The following is a 14,482-nucleotide window of genomic DNA, read 5'->3' as shown; positions in this document are numbered from 1 at the left end:
GCAAAGAAATAGCCCAGGGGCTATGTAACCTCCACAGTGGGCTGGGCAGTTTTCTGGTTGTCTCTGATGGCTTGGGCTCCAGGATCACACCATCAATGGCAGCAAGGATGTTGGCATTTCAGAACAGTTTGTGTGTTTTTCCAAGCATCTAATATATGCTGTGCTTCCTCAAATTCAGTCAGGGGAGAATGTGCAACTCTGCAAAACTCCCGGGTTTTGTTTGGCTCCCAAATTGCTGTCAGCTGCAGAGTTTGGATTTTCCCATCTGACACTTCACTGTTTGTTTTTTCATTCTCCTGGGGTAGAAGAACATTGACTTGAGTCCTATTATGTCCCTGTCATGTCTGGGCCATCACCTCATTGTTGTAGAGCACAGGATTACCACTGGAGTGGGACACAGCTCTGCATCACTTCTGTCCTGCTGCATTTCCGATTTACCACAACGGTGTTTCCAGACCTCCTGAACTGGGTGTGAGGTTCCCATGGGCCTTGCTGTGTGCAGGCCCCACAGCTGCCCTGGTGCAAAGCTCAGCTTTGATGCTGTCATCCTCACTCCCAGCTCCTTCTGGGATTTCCCATGTGCTGAAGTCATCCTGTCTCAGCGCTGGTTTCACGTTTGGGGCTCCAAATGCCTGTCCAGTGTGACTGTAGCTGGTGGCACAAGGTCCCCTCTCCACCTGAGGAGCTCAGGGACCAGAAGGACAAGCCTGTAGCTGATGGCACAGGGTCCCCTTTCCACCTGAGCAACTCAGGGACCAGGAAGACCAGGAGTGTGTTGCTGATATTCAGGTGCCTCTGTGGTACCCACTGGAGGGCAGCACAGGCCACTCCAATCCACTTCTGTTCAGTGGGGTTGCCAACTGTTCCCTGACTTTAATCCCACATTTTACAGTGCTAGATTTCTGCCTTTTATTTTCTCAGCCTGCTGATTGTTTGGGTTAGACCTCCAGAGCAGGAATTCAGCGGTGTTCACGTAGCTTGTTTCAGCCTGGCTGTGAAATGCAAAAGGGGGTGGACTGTCAGGAACAAACTGTCTGATCCAGGGAGGCTGGGTATGGATAAACCACAACCAGGACTGCTGAGGTGAAAACAGGGAAGGAAAGAAATACGGAGTCGAGCTTTGGTTAGGAAGGGCCCCAGCTAAAGGATATGAAAACATCTCCAGACTGTGTGTAAGCTGTTAGGTCTGTCTGCAGGTTGCTTCAGCCATGGAGAAGTGGAAGACGGCGATCCGGGAGGCGCAGACCTTCTCCCGGATGCACGTCCTGCTGGGAATGCTGGATGCCTGCATCAAGTGGGACATGTCAGCAGAGAATGCCAGGTGCAAAGTGTGCCGCAAGAAAGGTAACGCGTTCCTGCCCCTCGGAATTCCTGTCACCCCTCCAGGCCCTGCTTAGACAACGTGCCCTTGGAGTCTGTCACTGTGCCTGTGGCTGTATTTTGAGTTTTGAATGTCAGGATTTACAGTCAGCAGTGATCTCACAAAAGCATTTGACCCTGACTCCACTAAACCATTCTTATGAAACCAGTCCCCGGTCTTGCGGAACATTGTGGAGCTGCTGTCCCCTGGATATTTAGGGTTCTTGGACACAAGTCATCTACAAATCCTTCTGGGAACACTTGTGCCACTGTCCATTCCCTGCTTTCATTTTTGGAATGGTCTTTGGGTCTCTGAGCCTTGTCAGTTAATCCCTTCTTTTAGAGAAGGAGCAAGCAAGGACAGGTTGGGAAGGTTATTATGGGAAAAGCAAGGTGGGATGATGCTGCTTCCAGGGCACAGTGGGAGCAGAACTGCTCAATGAACTGAGGAAGTCATCAAACAGGTGACAAGAGACCACTTTCTCTGTGTGCTCTGTAGGATGAAGGGCCTTAGAGTCTTTCGGGTGGAGGGGGAAGTAGACGAGGTGTCAGCAGTGACAGGGTGCTGGTATTTGTTCTACCATAACCTCTCCTGTTGGATGGGAGCCTGGAGGAAAGAGCCTGGTGGTACATTCTGCCTCCCCACGTGCTTTTTGTCTCACTTTGTTTGCTAAAACTAGTGGGAAATGAGGGCAGCAGAGCTTGGGGGAGTGCTGGGCCACTTTTGTTTACCAAAAGGCTTTGCCATCCATCTCTTCAAAGAAATAAGGGCTGAATTGCTGCAACATCCTCCTTCACTGTGGAGCCTTAAGGATATTCCAAACCACTGGCAACACTGTCCACTTGCTGTTGAGAGGAAATTCTAGGAAGAAGTAAGGGGAGATCTCAGCTGAGACTGATGTGGTAGTTTTCACAGAATTTAGGAACTGGGAAGTTAAAGAGATGTGCTGGCAAGCTCTCTGCACTTTCTATTTTTTCCTCTTCAGTAAATGAAAGCTGGCGTGGGACTGTCTCCCTGTTTCCCTGCATCAGTGGGAAGCACAGAGAGACTAGTCCTGCTGCATACTGATTTTGTGTGTAGGCTTGCTACCCTGAGTAGAAAGAAGATACTGTGCAGGTTAACCAGACTGAGGCTAGAACAAGAATAGCTGCCTTTAGAGCTTCTTAGAGCTCTGGGGTATCTTTGCAGCAAACTTCTCTTTCCCTGTGTTTGACTGGGTGGAACCTCTTTGGCAGGTTTCTGCCTTTGCCTCAATGAAATCTTTGCAGGGCAGGGGACTTTGCATCGGTTCTGTTTGTTTTTAAACACTGCTGGTTTCCACTGCCGTGGTGGGATGGAGAAGGAAAGGTCTCTGAGAAAGGCCATCAGAGGAAGGGTCCCTGCCCTCAGAGGGGACTCTGCATCTTGCTCTTGCTTAGTCCAGCCCTCCAGCAGCTTCTGCCTCAGGGTGAGCAGGGCAGTGGCCCTCGTTACAAGTGAGCTGCCCTCTCCTAGGTGAGGATGACAAGCTGATCCTGTGTGATGAGTGTAACAAGGCCTTCCACCTGTTCTGCCTGCGGCCGGCGCTCTACGAGATCCCGGACGGGGAGTGGCAGTGCCCGGCGTGCCAACCTTCCACCGCCCGGCGCAGCTCCCGGGGCAGGTGAGTGACCCTCCTGCCCTTTGCCACTGCACAGTCTCAGCCCTGCTTCCATGAGACCCCAGCCAGCCCGAAGCAGGGCCCCTTGGAAAGATTTGAAATCGCCCAGTTAAAACGACACTGGAACGATAGAAAAGAGATTTTTTTTCAGGCTGTATGTTCAGAACACCTGTGTGGTACTGAACCATGACAGCTTCAGGAGTTTTAATAAATAACTTGTGTTTGGCAGTGAAAACATGCACAAAACACCCACTAAACTCAGCTGCACTGAGGGCTGTTGTTTCCTTTGAGCAGCTGATTGGGTTGGTTTTCCATGGAGTTTGTAACGCTGTGGGCCCCTGGGTTGAGTTACTGGGGTGTTCTTGTAACTTAGAGCAGATATTACTCCAGGCTGCAGCTCAGCCCCTCCTCTACTGCTACAAATCAGGCTACAAAATGCCACTCTGATGGTCTTCTGGACCTGATAAACCTGAACAAGACAGTAACACCTTATAGTGCAACAGAGAGAACGTGATTTGAGGAGGAATCAAAGTTGTTTCGTTCAGCAGAAGTGACTAGTTACCCCTTGACAGCAAGGGGTTGGATTATTTTTTGAACTACAGGCTGGAAGTTAAGAATTTTACAGTGTCTGTCGTGTGCTGATGGTGACTGTGCTGCATCTCCCTGTGTGTCAGAGGTGAGGCTGTCGAGTGGCACCTGACAGAGAAACAACCAACAGAGCCTCCCTGGCAGAGCAGCAGCACAATAGAGGTGTGTGCCAGCCTGTACTGTGCAGGTGGTGTATGGCCTTAAAAGTATTACTTACTCTCTGGAGACCGTGTAAGAGTTCCTCAGGCTTGTACAGAAATGACAGGGCTTAAAGGCAGCTGTTCTGGCCTGAGATCATGGTTACTTTGATGTGGCAGAGTCACCTGCAAGCTGTTCAACTCCTGGACCAGAGCCATCAGGTGGAGAACACCTGTCCTGTTACCTGCTTTCTACTCTTTTCCTCCTGGCTGAGGCAGGAAAAGAATGTCACCCTGGGAGTTCTTTTACCTCCCTGTGCTGTGGGAGTTTATTCTTTTTGTTGCTCAAGATCCTCTTTCTCCAGAGGACTGAGACTCCCACAGCAGCTTTGCCTGTGTCCCCTTTTGCCTGTGCATCCTGGGTTTTTTCCTGGTTTTTAATGGAATGACACAGGTGAGAAGCTGGAATGGGCTGGGCAAGGAGGTCGGGTGACTTTTGGCACGTGAGAAGCCTGACCCTCTGCTCATGGATCTGTCTCCTATAGTGCAGGGAAAACAATCTGTTTCCAATAGTATAGGGAAAATATTCCAGCAGGAAAAAGCCCCCCTGTTGAAACTCCTTAGGCCAAGCCTGCAGACCTGGGTAAAACAGGAGCTCATCCTCTCAAGGAAGAATAATTCCACAGCAATCCCAGTCTTAAAATGCACTCTCATGTGGTCACAGTGCCTGGAACACCAAAAAATACCCCAATCCAGCTGTTGGGGGTTTTCAGCCCAGATATTCAGCCTGGGAAGTGCCCTTTGAGTTGTAGCTACAGCTCTGCACTGCTTTGGGCCAAGCTGGTGTTTGTTGTACAGCACAACAGCACTGGGGGCCCAGGGCTGCTGATGCCCAGGTTCTGGTGCCACAGCCATGTTTACCTGCCTTATTCTAGGAGCTATGCAGAGGATTCTGCTGAAGATGAAGGTGAAGAAGGTGAGGAAGCTTCTGATGAACCAGATGCTGAGGAGGAAGAGGAGGAGGAAGAAGATTATGAAGTTGCTGGACTGAAATGTAAGGCTTTGACCATGCAGGGAACTAACAGGAAATATTAACCTTCTGCCTTCAGTGTGCAAAGTATTGATCCTATCTGGGACTTGTACTTTTCCTCACATAAAGCAGGTGAAACAGTGGGAGGATGTCCCAGGGGAAGGCTGTGGTTACCTGTGGAGCTGCAGTGAACCCTTGGCCCTTTGTGATGGGGTCAGCACTAGCAAAGATTGAAACTGCTGCAAGCTCTCACTTGCTGCCCAGTCACTCCCTGGGGACACTGATGACACCATTCCAGGGGCTGGGAGGGATCAGCAGAGGCTGCAGTGGGGGCAGCAGCACCAGCAGTTCCTGGGATTGGCAGTCCCTGTGCCTACAGGGTTTGTTGGTACACTGGAAACTATTATAAATGTTTATGGAGCTCTAACCACAGCCCTCTCTCCTTGCTTTTCTTCTTCCCACCAGCTCATAGCCCCTTGAGTGCAGGACTTGTAGTGATTTGGCAAGGAGGCATCTTGAAACAGGACTAGCACTTCCTCTGCCCATTCCAGTGGGAGGGCACAGTGCTCCAGGTGTAGTGTGGCCTGGACCACCAGCACCCTTTGGTTGCCTACAGAGACCACTTGGGATGTGTTACTGGAGCATTCCTGAGCAGCTGGGTGGGATAAAAGAGGGATTTCTAGACTCCTCAATGGCTGCTTCTCCACTTAAACATCTTTAGTTGTGTATCCACTTTGGTTTTAGGGGAATTAGATTCAGTCTCAGTTGGGCAACTTGCTGCACTGAAAAGCTCAATCTGGGAAGGGCACACTGCCAGCATTTGCCTTCTGTCAAACTGCCCTTGACTGACATAACATTAACTGCAGGTTGTCTTAACCAGGGGCAGATGGAATCCAGAGATTGGGACCCAGAGGATTATCCCATGTTCTTTTGAGGGTTTCCATCCAGGCCTACATCTTGATTCCCTTGCTTTATTCTGGTTTCAGGGAGGCTCACTGATACCCCAGCTATGCACGCTGCTTGTCCTGCGGCGTATCCATGTCCACACTTGGAGTGTGTTCAGCCTGTGTTGCATGGCCAAGGCAGGAGCTGAGCCAAGGTTTCCAAACAATAGCAAAAGAGGGCTACAGTCACTAAAAATAAAGTGCTAAATGCAACCCCTGGCTTTAAAGAGCATTAACATGGAAAGGTCACCGTGGAAAACTTTTGTTTTAATAGAGAAGTCCCATTAATCCTGGTGGCGTTTATCCTGGGGGATCTAACGCAGAATGTTGGATTGTCAGACATTCAGCACGTGCCGCACGCTTGACACACAAGCGCAGTGACAGCGGGCAGACGTCCCGCGGCCCCGCCACACGCCTCGCACGGGGGGCCGGCACCGTGATTTATGGGACGGGGCTGCATCCCAGCCTGCAGCTGAGGGATCCAGCCTGCTGGATCCAGCCTGCCTCGAGGACTCGGGACCAGGTGGAACGGGTTTGACTTGGGAAGGCCAACGCGTTCTCCCGATACACAGGGAGAAACTTAAGACAAGGGAGTGCGTCAGCACCGCCGGTGCGGAGCTCTGACAGGCAGGCTCGCACAGGCAAGTGCCTTTCTGTGGGATATAATGCAGCAGCCCCCGTCTTTGGGAATAAAATCCCATTGTTTCCCACTTGCAGCACGTGGAGCAGCTCCCGGCTGCGGTAACTTGACACTCCCCCAGCACACAGCTCCCTTTTCAGGGGGGCTTAGCAGCTGGCTTATCCCACCGTGTGGGCCACTTGGAAACACTTGGAAAACCACCCATCCCCAAAAACTGGGGAAAATCCAAGTTTCTGCTCCTGGTGCTTTCGGAGGGGATGTTGTATTTCTGTTTGAGACAACTGTGTGTCCTTGTATTGCTTCCCTGACACTCACTCAAGTGACACGTCAGGGTCTCAGTACTTGGCTCTGCAGGGGGAGATTCGCCAGGTCCCGCAGGGGACAATCCGGGAGCTCCCAGGTCTCCCTGCTTGAGGATCTGCTGTGTGTGAGCACCCTTTAGCAGCAGGTTGTTGCCTGTCATGGCTTCCTCAGGCAGGAGGTGATGCCCAATGGAGAGAGTGTGAGAGCACAGCTGGCGTGAGGCCGGGTGTCGTGGGCATCACTGTGAGCGAGGCTCAGCCTGGCGTGGGGGGTAGAGGGCTGGTGGTTTCTGCTCCCAGATGCTCTAAGCCCTCTGCTTATCTATTCCAGTGAGGCCCAGGAGGGCAGCCCGGGGCAAGCAGGGCTCCATGTACTCCTCGAGGCAGGGAAGGCACCAGAGGAAGAAGCAGGCACTGAACCCAGCCCGGGGACCCCGGCAGCGCACGGCACCTGTCAACGGCGCAGACATCGATGAGCTGGTAAGAGCCAAATTGCTCCCCAGAGGCCGCTCACTTCATGAGTTACAAACCAAACAGGTGGCACGCTTCCTCCCTCCCCTTCCCAGAGAAATACCCTGAATCCTAGTGGAAGCCCAGGCTGGGCTGGGGCGGGTTAACAAAGGAGGCATATCCTTAAGGGCCCGGTGCAAACGGAGCACAGATATGCCAGGCATCCCTCCCCAGCCGCTTTCACACATTGTCCCCTTGAGTAGCAGGCAGCCTGCAGCTTGTTAAAGGGTTTTAAATAGTATCCATATGTCTCTGTGGAGAGGTGGGGGACTGAGGGGTCCTGGATGGCCAGGGAATGCCAGCAATGCTGGACCCTTGCTCCCCAGCCTTGGCCGTCTTCTGACAGTTGTTGTCCGTATGGTCACTCCCCAACCTCCAGGACATAATTTGGCTGGTTTAGGTTTCACTTGACATTTAAAGAATAAAACCATACGCTCCTGCACAGAGCAGTCTGTGCATGCTGGGTGGGGGGAGCTGCAGTGTCTGTCCCTGGGGAGGGACACACCACGGGGGATACGTGAGGATACTCCAGCCCCACGGCCACGTCACAGCCCCTGCAGATCTGCCATCTGTCCTCTGGCCAGCACTAGTGCTGGTGTGTCCTGTCACTCTCCTTCCTCATGGTCTGTGGGCTCACTGCTGCTCATGCTGGGTGTGGGGTGGCTTGTGGGCTGTGTCAGACTGGAGGGCAACCAAGCCAGCAAGCCCAGCATGGGCTGCCACAGGGATATTTCAGTGGAGAAAATCTTTCTGGAACAGCTCTGACAGCATACTGGCTTGGGGTGGAGGACTCTGCTAGGACTTATCATTTGTCCTGGAAAGAGGCCGGAGCTGGGTCAGGATACTGAGTGCTCTGTGTTGTGGAGCCTTCCTGTCATCCTGCATCCCCTCAGCAGCAACATTCCACGAGCTGTGCCCTTAGAGCTGAGGGGGTGTCCCTGTGCTGGGGGTGATCTGTGGCAGGTCCCCGGGCTGACCTTGTGCTGAGCCTGTGCAGAGACAGCAACGCTCTGGGCACCAGCTGCTCCCCGGGATTTGAAATGGCACAGTCAGCTCTGCCGTGGCAGAACGGCAGCACAAGTGCTTCTCCCTCTGCCTTGGGTGCTGCCTTGGAGAAAGGAGGGACAGGGAATTCACACTCTCCATTTGCTGGCATTTATTTTTTGGCTGCTTGTTGAGACCATGTTGTCTTTGAACTTACCTTGAAAAAGCCTCCTGTCCCTGGAGGAAAGCCTTGTTCCTTTGAGCTGTTCCCCCCAAGCTCATGGATGGGACTCCCATCCTGGAACTCAAACTGCATAACCATAGAATGACCTGGATTGTAAGGCACCTTAAAGCTCAGCTTGTTCCAACCCCTTGCCATGGGCAAGGACACCTTCCACTATCCCAGGTTGCTCCAACCTGGCCTTGGACACTTGCAGGGGTGGAGCAGCCACAGCTTCTCTGGGCAACCTGTGCCAGGGCCTCCCCACCCTGACAGGAAAGAAATGTCCTTCCTGTGCTAAGAACCGGCTCCTTTGGCCTCAGAGCTGTTTGCTGAACTCCAAAACCTGTAGTGGTTCCCTCCTTTTACAGCATCCTTTGTGTGGGCAGGTCCTTCAGACGAAGAGGACGGCGCGTCGCCAGAGCCTCGAGCTGCAGAAGTGTGAGGAAATCCTGGGCAAGCTGATCAAGTACCGCTTTAGCTGGCCCTTCAGGTGAGGGCAGGTGGCCTCCTCCTCCTCCTCCCCCACAGGCAGGACTGGCCATGGGCAGTGCGGGGGTGTGGGCTGGTCATGCCACCGTCCTGCCAGATCCACTTGGGAGACTTGGGATTCCAAAAGCAAGTTATGGCTGGGAAGGAGCTGCCCCAGAAGAAACCACCATGTTCTTAGTCTTTGGCTGGACTGAAGACACGGGGCCCTTCTGAGGTGGTGGAGCAGAGGGTACTGGGCAGGGGGCTGAAGTTGGCAGGGTGGGTGCTCTCCACAGCCCCCAGGATTTTTGGAGCGCTGAGGGAGTTTATGGACCTGCCCTGTGCCTGGACTGGCTCCTGGGGCTCCTGTCCTTCCCATCACTGTGCCATGGGGCTGTTATGTCTGTGGGGCTGTTGAGGTGCTGCTTGGGCTTGTTGCAGCACTGTGGGGGTGCAGGTGAAGGAGTGGGGGGACCCCCTTCCTCTGCAGCCTGGCACTGCATGGCCAGAGCTGGCATTCCCCTCCTATCCCTGTGGCCCTTCCTTCGGCAGGGAGCCAGTGACCACGGAGGAAGCTGAAGACTACTTTGAGGTCATCAGCAACCCCATGGACTTCCAGACTATGCAGAACAAGTGCTCCTGTGGCAACTACCGCTCCGTGCAGGAGTTCCTGTCCGACATGAAGCAGGTGTTCTCCAACGCCGAGCGCTACAACCAGAACGGGAGTCACGTACTGTCCTGCCTGGAGAAGACAGAGCAGTGTTTGATTGACATGGTGCACAAACACCTACCAGGCCACACGTATGTGCGCAGGAAACGCAAGCAGCTCTCTGCCAGGGGCCAGGGACTGGAGGAGCAGGAAGGGGACAGTGAGTCAGAGCCCCTCGAACATTCCCGGGGGCGGAAAAGGAAGAAATGAGGGATGGGGAGACTTAAGGGGAGAGCCAGAGCTGGAGCAGGCCTTCTGGTGCTGCTGGGCAGCAGGATGGGTTATCTGGAGGGAGCTGGGAAGCAGCAGGCACTTCTCTATTAATCCAGCCTTCCCTTTGGCCCGTCCTAGTTTTAATTTTTCTGCAATTTCCTCGAGTATTTGGTCATCCATTGAGCAGAGATGACTTACTGCTTCCTGCAAAATCCACAAAGCTCTTCACGAGTCTGTCCTACCAGGAGGGGAAGGTGGGGAGGGCAAGGGGAGGGCCCGGCCAAGCCTGGCTGGGCAAGGGGAGCACCAAGCCTACTCCAGCTCGGGCGCCGTCGGCTTCCTGGGAACGAGCCGCTTCCTCCCCTCCGCGAGCAGCCGGAGCACAGTGGGACTGTGTGCTGGCAGTGCTGGGAGCCCAGCAGGGAGGTATCATGTTGCTCCATGGAAGGACTGGGTGCCATCAGGCCAATGGGCTGCTCGGGCTTGTATGTATATATTTATATGGTGTTAATGCCGAGCCCCGGTGCCGGGGCTGCGTGGGGCGAGCGAGCACTTACGTGTCCGGCCAGCCGGCTTTCACCAGCATCCCAACTGCTCCGAGGTGCTCCTGCTTCCCCCTCTCCTCAGGGAGCAATCCCTGGAGGTCTCACTCCGAGGAGGGCTCTGAGCTCAGCTGTACATACCAGGAGGAGTCTCCCTGCTCACCTGGAGCCGCCCACGGTCATGCAGCCCTTTGGATGCCCCAAGTGCCAGCAGCAAACTGGAGGGTGGGGGTGTCTGCACAGCCCGGAGGGAGCTCCGGGGCCAGGGGAGCAGCAGAAACATGTGCTGTGTAACTTTTTAAATTAATTTTCTAGTTGAAAGTGGCTTGTTTCTAGCTGTGATCTTGTACAAAGAACACCTGTAAGATACCCTTGTCTTGCTTTGGCACATGTACAGTTTATATAAAATCGTGTTTGCTTTATATTTTCCCCCTCTTTAAAACTCATTTTCCTACCAGTAGCAGGAGTTACAGCAGGGGAATTGTTGGGGAGGGGAGTCCCAGTCCCTCTCAGCCACGCTCTCACCATGTTTTGTAGTAACACCCTCCCTCGTGCTCCCCTGGTCAGCCCAATCCTGTGCCACGGCCCAGCACTGGCTCCTGTCACCCCAGATGCCGACTTTTCCCTAAGGAACCTTTTCTCATCCCCTCTCCATCATGACAGGTTTGGATCATACAATCAGGGCTTGAACTTTTTATCCCAGAAGTGTTCGATTTGGAACAAATGGGCCACGGGGCTGCTCAGTGCTGGTTTTGTCACAGAAAAGCAAAAGCAGCTGTTGCAGCTCCTGGGATTTGAGAAGAAAAGAACCATCGATTACAAACTGCAGCCTAGAATTGCAGCCTAGTTTTGTGAACTTTTTAGGGTTGGGAGTTTTTTGTTTGTTTGGTTGGTTTTTTTAACAGGTATTTGTTTCAGTTCTGGGCTGTCAGTGGCTGCAGATGAGGCAGGTTTCCAGCCCCTTCCCTCTCCCCAGCCTCACTCCCTGCCCCATGGAATAGCACTGACGTTTGTATCTCGCACGTCCCTTCAGAGGCTGTTTTGTCCTGTTTCCTAGAGAACATTTCCTGCAGGTCCTACACGGTGGAACCTTTGGAACTGTACGTTTTTTTTAAAAAAAATCAGTGTCATTTGGGGGGAGGGGGTTTCTGCCAAGGGCTGTACTTGTAATAAATTGGAAACTTAAGAATAAACATTATGTACTTGTGTTTGTAAATGTGGCTTGTGCGAGTCCTTTGCGGGTCCTGGTGTTGGTGTGGGACTCTCTGGGATGTCTCACCTCTGCCTTCCTAGAGCCTCCATCACACATTTCTGGAGGGAGAATGGAGCTGTGGAGCAAGGGAAGAGTGGGTCAGCTTCCAGCACTGCTGGTGTGGCCTTGTGTGTTGTCCCCCTCCCCAGGGACCAGGGTCAGGGCTATGCTCTGCCTGCCTCTGGACAGGGGAACAGTCCTTGTGATGGCCACCTCCCTGGGTCCCTTGTCCCGCTGCAGGCTGCCAGTGTGACACTTGTCCTCCTGCTCCATGCAGGGTGGCACTGGGTACTCCTGGAGGGAGCTGGGGTGTCTCTGCTCTTTGGCCCCAGCGTGGCCTGGCTGCCCCCGACATCTCTTCCCTTGTGTTGGGGTGTTTGTTTTGCAACCACAGCCATGCTGGCACCAAGGACCATTCCTGCTGTGTCCCAGGACAGCATGGCTGGGGTGGTGATGGCCCAGGGCTGCTGACAGCCCACAGCTGTGACACAGAGGGTTTGGCCAAGGCTTTGCCTGTTTCTGCCAGTGCCACACTGCCCAGGAGAGGAGGGATGGGTTCACGGGTGTCTTCATCCTCCTTGCTCAGGATCCAACCTGGCAGTGCTGCAGCCAGGCCCAGCACTGCTGGGAAGGGAAGTCCCGATGGGTTTGAGGGCTTGGACGCTTTTGGCAATGGGCAGATGGTGTTTTTCCTGGAGAAGCCTCATCCCCTGTCCACAGGAGCTGGTTTGGCTTTGCTGGCCGTGCAACAGGACCTGGGTGAATCCGGGTGTGACTCCAGCTGGGACGTTTCCAGGCCTCAACATGGAGATCTCTCACCAGCATCTGCTCCGAGACCTTTTGGAGACTTGCTTTTTATAGCAGCCCCTCCATGGCATTGGTGTCCTGTGGGGGGCTATAAATAGCTGTCCCCACACCTGGCAGGGCAGCAGGGGCTGGAGGACAGTCCCTGGCCCTGCTACAGCCCTATCCCAGGGGCTGCCTGTGACAAACCCCTGTGATTGCTGGAGTTCCCACGGGGCCTCGGGAAGAGGAGGCCTGAGCTTGGCCCCCTGGGCTTCCTCATGATTTAATTCTTAATTAATAGTCTGGGTAATGGGGTTTTTAGCACATTCCCAGAGCACAGCAGCTTTCCTTCTGCTACTCAAACCTGGAGGGAATGTCTGTCCATGGGAGGGGGGATAACTCCCACGGCTCAGCGAGTGCTGGGGCACGAGGTTCCACTTCGTGCAGAGCTGGACCAGGTCTGGGGGTACCCCAAGCCCATTCCCATCCAGTGGCAGCGCCAACTCAGCCTCTGTAGCCATCCCATCCCCACTCTCCACAACCATCCTATGCCAGCCTTGCAGCCAGCCCATCCCATCCCAGCCCGGCCCATCCCCACCCAAGCCAGGGGCTGCCCTGCAGGTCTGGGGCAGTGCTGAGCCCCACCTGCCCCCTGCAGAGGGGCTTCACTCCTGCCGGGCGTTTGGTGCCCTTGGGGCTGCCCCGAGGATGATGGAGAGGAGATGCAGGGATGAGCTTAGGGTGGGACATAGGGGGGCAGGCTGAGCCTCCCCAGCACGGGGTTGAAAGTGGCTGTGACAAGGAGCCAGCGGTGTCCCCGGGACAGAGCCCTTCCCCGGAGCAGGCTCTGTGGAGCTGTGTTCTGGCCGTGCCCAGCTTTCGGGGCTGGCAGGCTCTGGTGGAGCCAGCGGGACTGCCGGGGCCGATAGCGGGGGGCGGGGGGCGCCGGCGGCCCCACTGGTGCCCGATAGCGGGGGCCCCTTGGGCTGGGTTATCTGGGCAAACGCTCCAGAGGCAGCAGCTCCTTGGCAGGCGCCGGGTGCTCAAGGGCAGCCTGTCCCCAGGGGTGCCGCCGGCCGGGCACCAGCGCCGGGCCGTGTGCCTGGCGTGTGAGCCAAAGGTGCACCGAGCTTGCTCCGGCCTCAGCAGCCCGGGGGGACAGTGGCACATGGGCTGAACCCCCGGCACGGGGCCATGGCCCTGTGCCCCCTCCCCGGGCAGCCCCCGCCCAGCCCCGTGCCCTGGCTGGACTTTGGAGCCTGTCCCGCAGCCAATATTGACTCTCCTGCCCCAGGTCATGGCCCTTCTCTCTGCCCAAACAAACCCTCCCGTGGCACTCGGGGGAGCCCCAGAGGCTGCAGCCCCTCCAGTCCCTGCCCTGGCACCACCATCACTCAGGGAAAGGGCTGGGTGCCCACCAGCACAGCCAGGGGTACCCAAAACAGGTGTGACAAGACAGATGTCTCCCCCACCAACACCACAGGGGCACTGGGGGCTCCTTCACACCTCAGCCTCCGGGGGAGGGGGGGAGGCAAAGGCTTTGCTCAGCTCAGCTTCTCCCACCATCCTGGCACCCTTGGAGTGGTGGGGGCAGATTAAAGACACTTGTTTGCCACATCAATCCTGGCGTCGTGGCAGCTCAAAGCCCTGGGTGAGGGGCCCCAAACCCAGCCCCTGCCCCCGCTCTGGCTCCAGAGTGGTTCTTGCCCCTCTCCTCCAGCTGCAGCCTGGCAGTCTGAGCCCCAGGGGCGTCACTGGGGCAGGGGGTGAGGGCTGTTGGGGTGGGCAGTGGGCACCAGTGTGAGTGCTGAAAAAAGGAGGGTCCCTCCATGGCTTGTTGCTCCCTGAGCAAGGGACGGGGGGTCGCACAGACCCTCCCTGGGGCCCAGCATTGCCCAGCCTGCATGCTGGCTGATTAACAGCTAATTAGATGATGGACAAGTCTGAGCATCACCAGAGCCGCCTGTGTCCCCACTACAGCCCCTGGTGCCACAGGTGCCCCAGTGCCCGAGCCTCTGCCCACAGCCCCCTGCCCACCATAGGTCTGAGCCCACCTTCCCCCTCCGGGCACTGGGAACCCCCAGCACATCCCCGGGGCCAGCCAAGCAAAACAGCCCCACCAAACCCCTGCAGAGACGAGCTGACCCCCACACCA

The 14,482-nt window shown here is 55.3% G+C and overlaps 1 protein-coding gene across 1 annotated transcript in view; it reads left to right on the top strand.

Moving 5' to 3' along the window:
• The window catches only part of BAZ1B (bromodomain adjacent to zinc finger domain 1B), a 42,545-nt gene extending 31,040 nt beyond the window's left edge, over positions 1–11,505 (top strand). The window contains exons 14-19 of the mRNA XM_027668989.1: positions 1,197–1,344; positions 2,855–3,002; positions 4,660–4,778; positions 6,972–7,120; positions 8,744–8,847; positions 9,378–11,505. Of these exons, the coding sequence (XP_027524790.1) occupies positions 1,197–1,344; positions 2,855–3,002; positions 4,660–4,778; positions 6,972–7,120; positions 8,744–8,847; positions 9,378–9,744 (1,035 nt within the window). The 3' untranslated portion in view covers positions 9,745–11,505. The remainder of the gene's footprint in view (positions 1–1,196; positions 1,345–2,854; positions 3,003–4,659; positions 4,779–6,971; positions 7,121–8,743; positions 8,848–9,377) is intronic.
• Positions 11,506–14,482: the final 2,977 nt, after the last annotated feature.

The sequence above is a fragment of the Corapipo altera genome, unplaced genomic scaffold (genome assembly GCF_003945725.1).
Source record: "Corapipo altera isolate COAL_440 unplaced genomic scaffold, ASM394572v1 187, whole genome shotgun sequence".
NCBI lineage: Eukaryota > Metazoa > Chordata > Aves > Passeriformes > Pipridae > Corapipo > Corapipo altera.
Note: the sequence above shows the minus strand (reverse complement) of the source record. Positions and strands in the feature narration are given on the sequence as shown.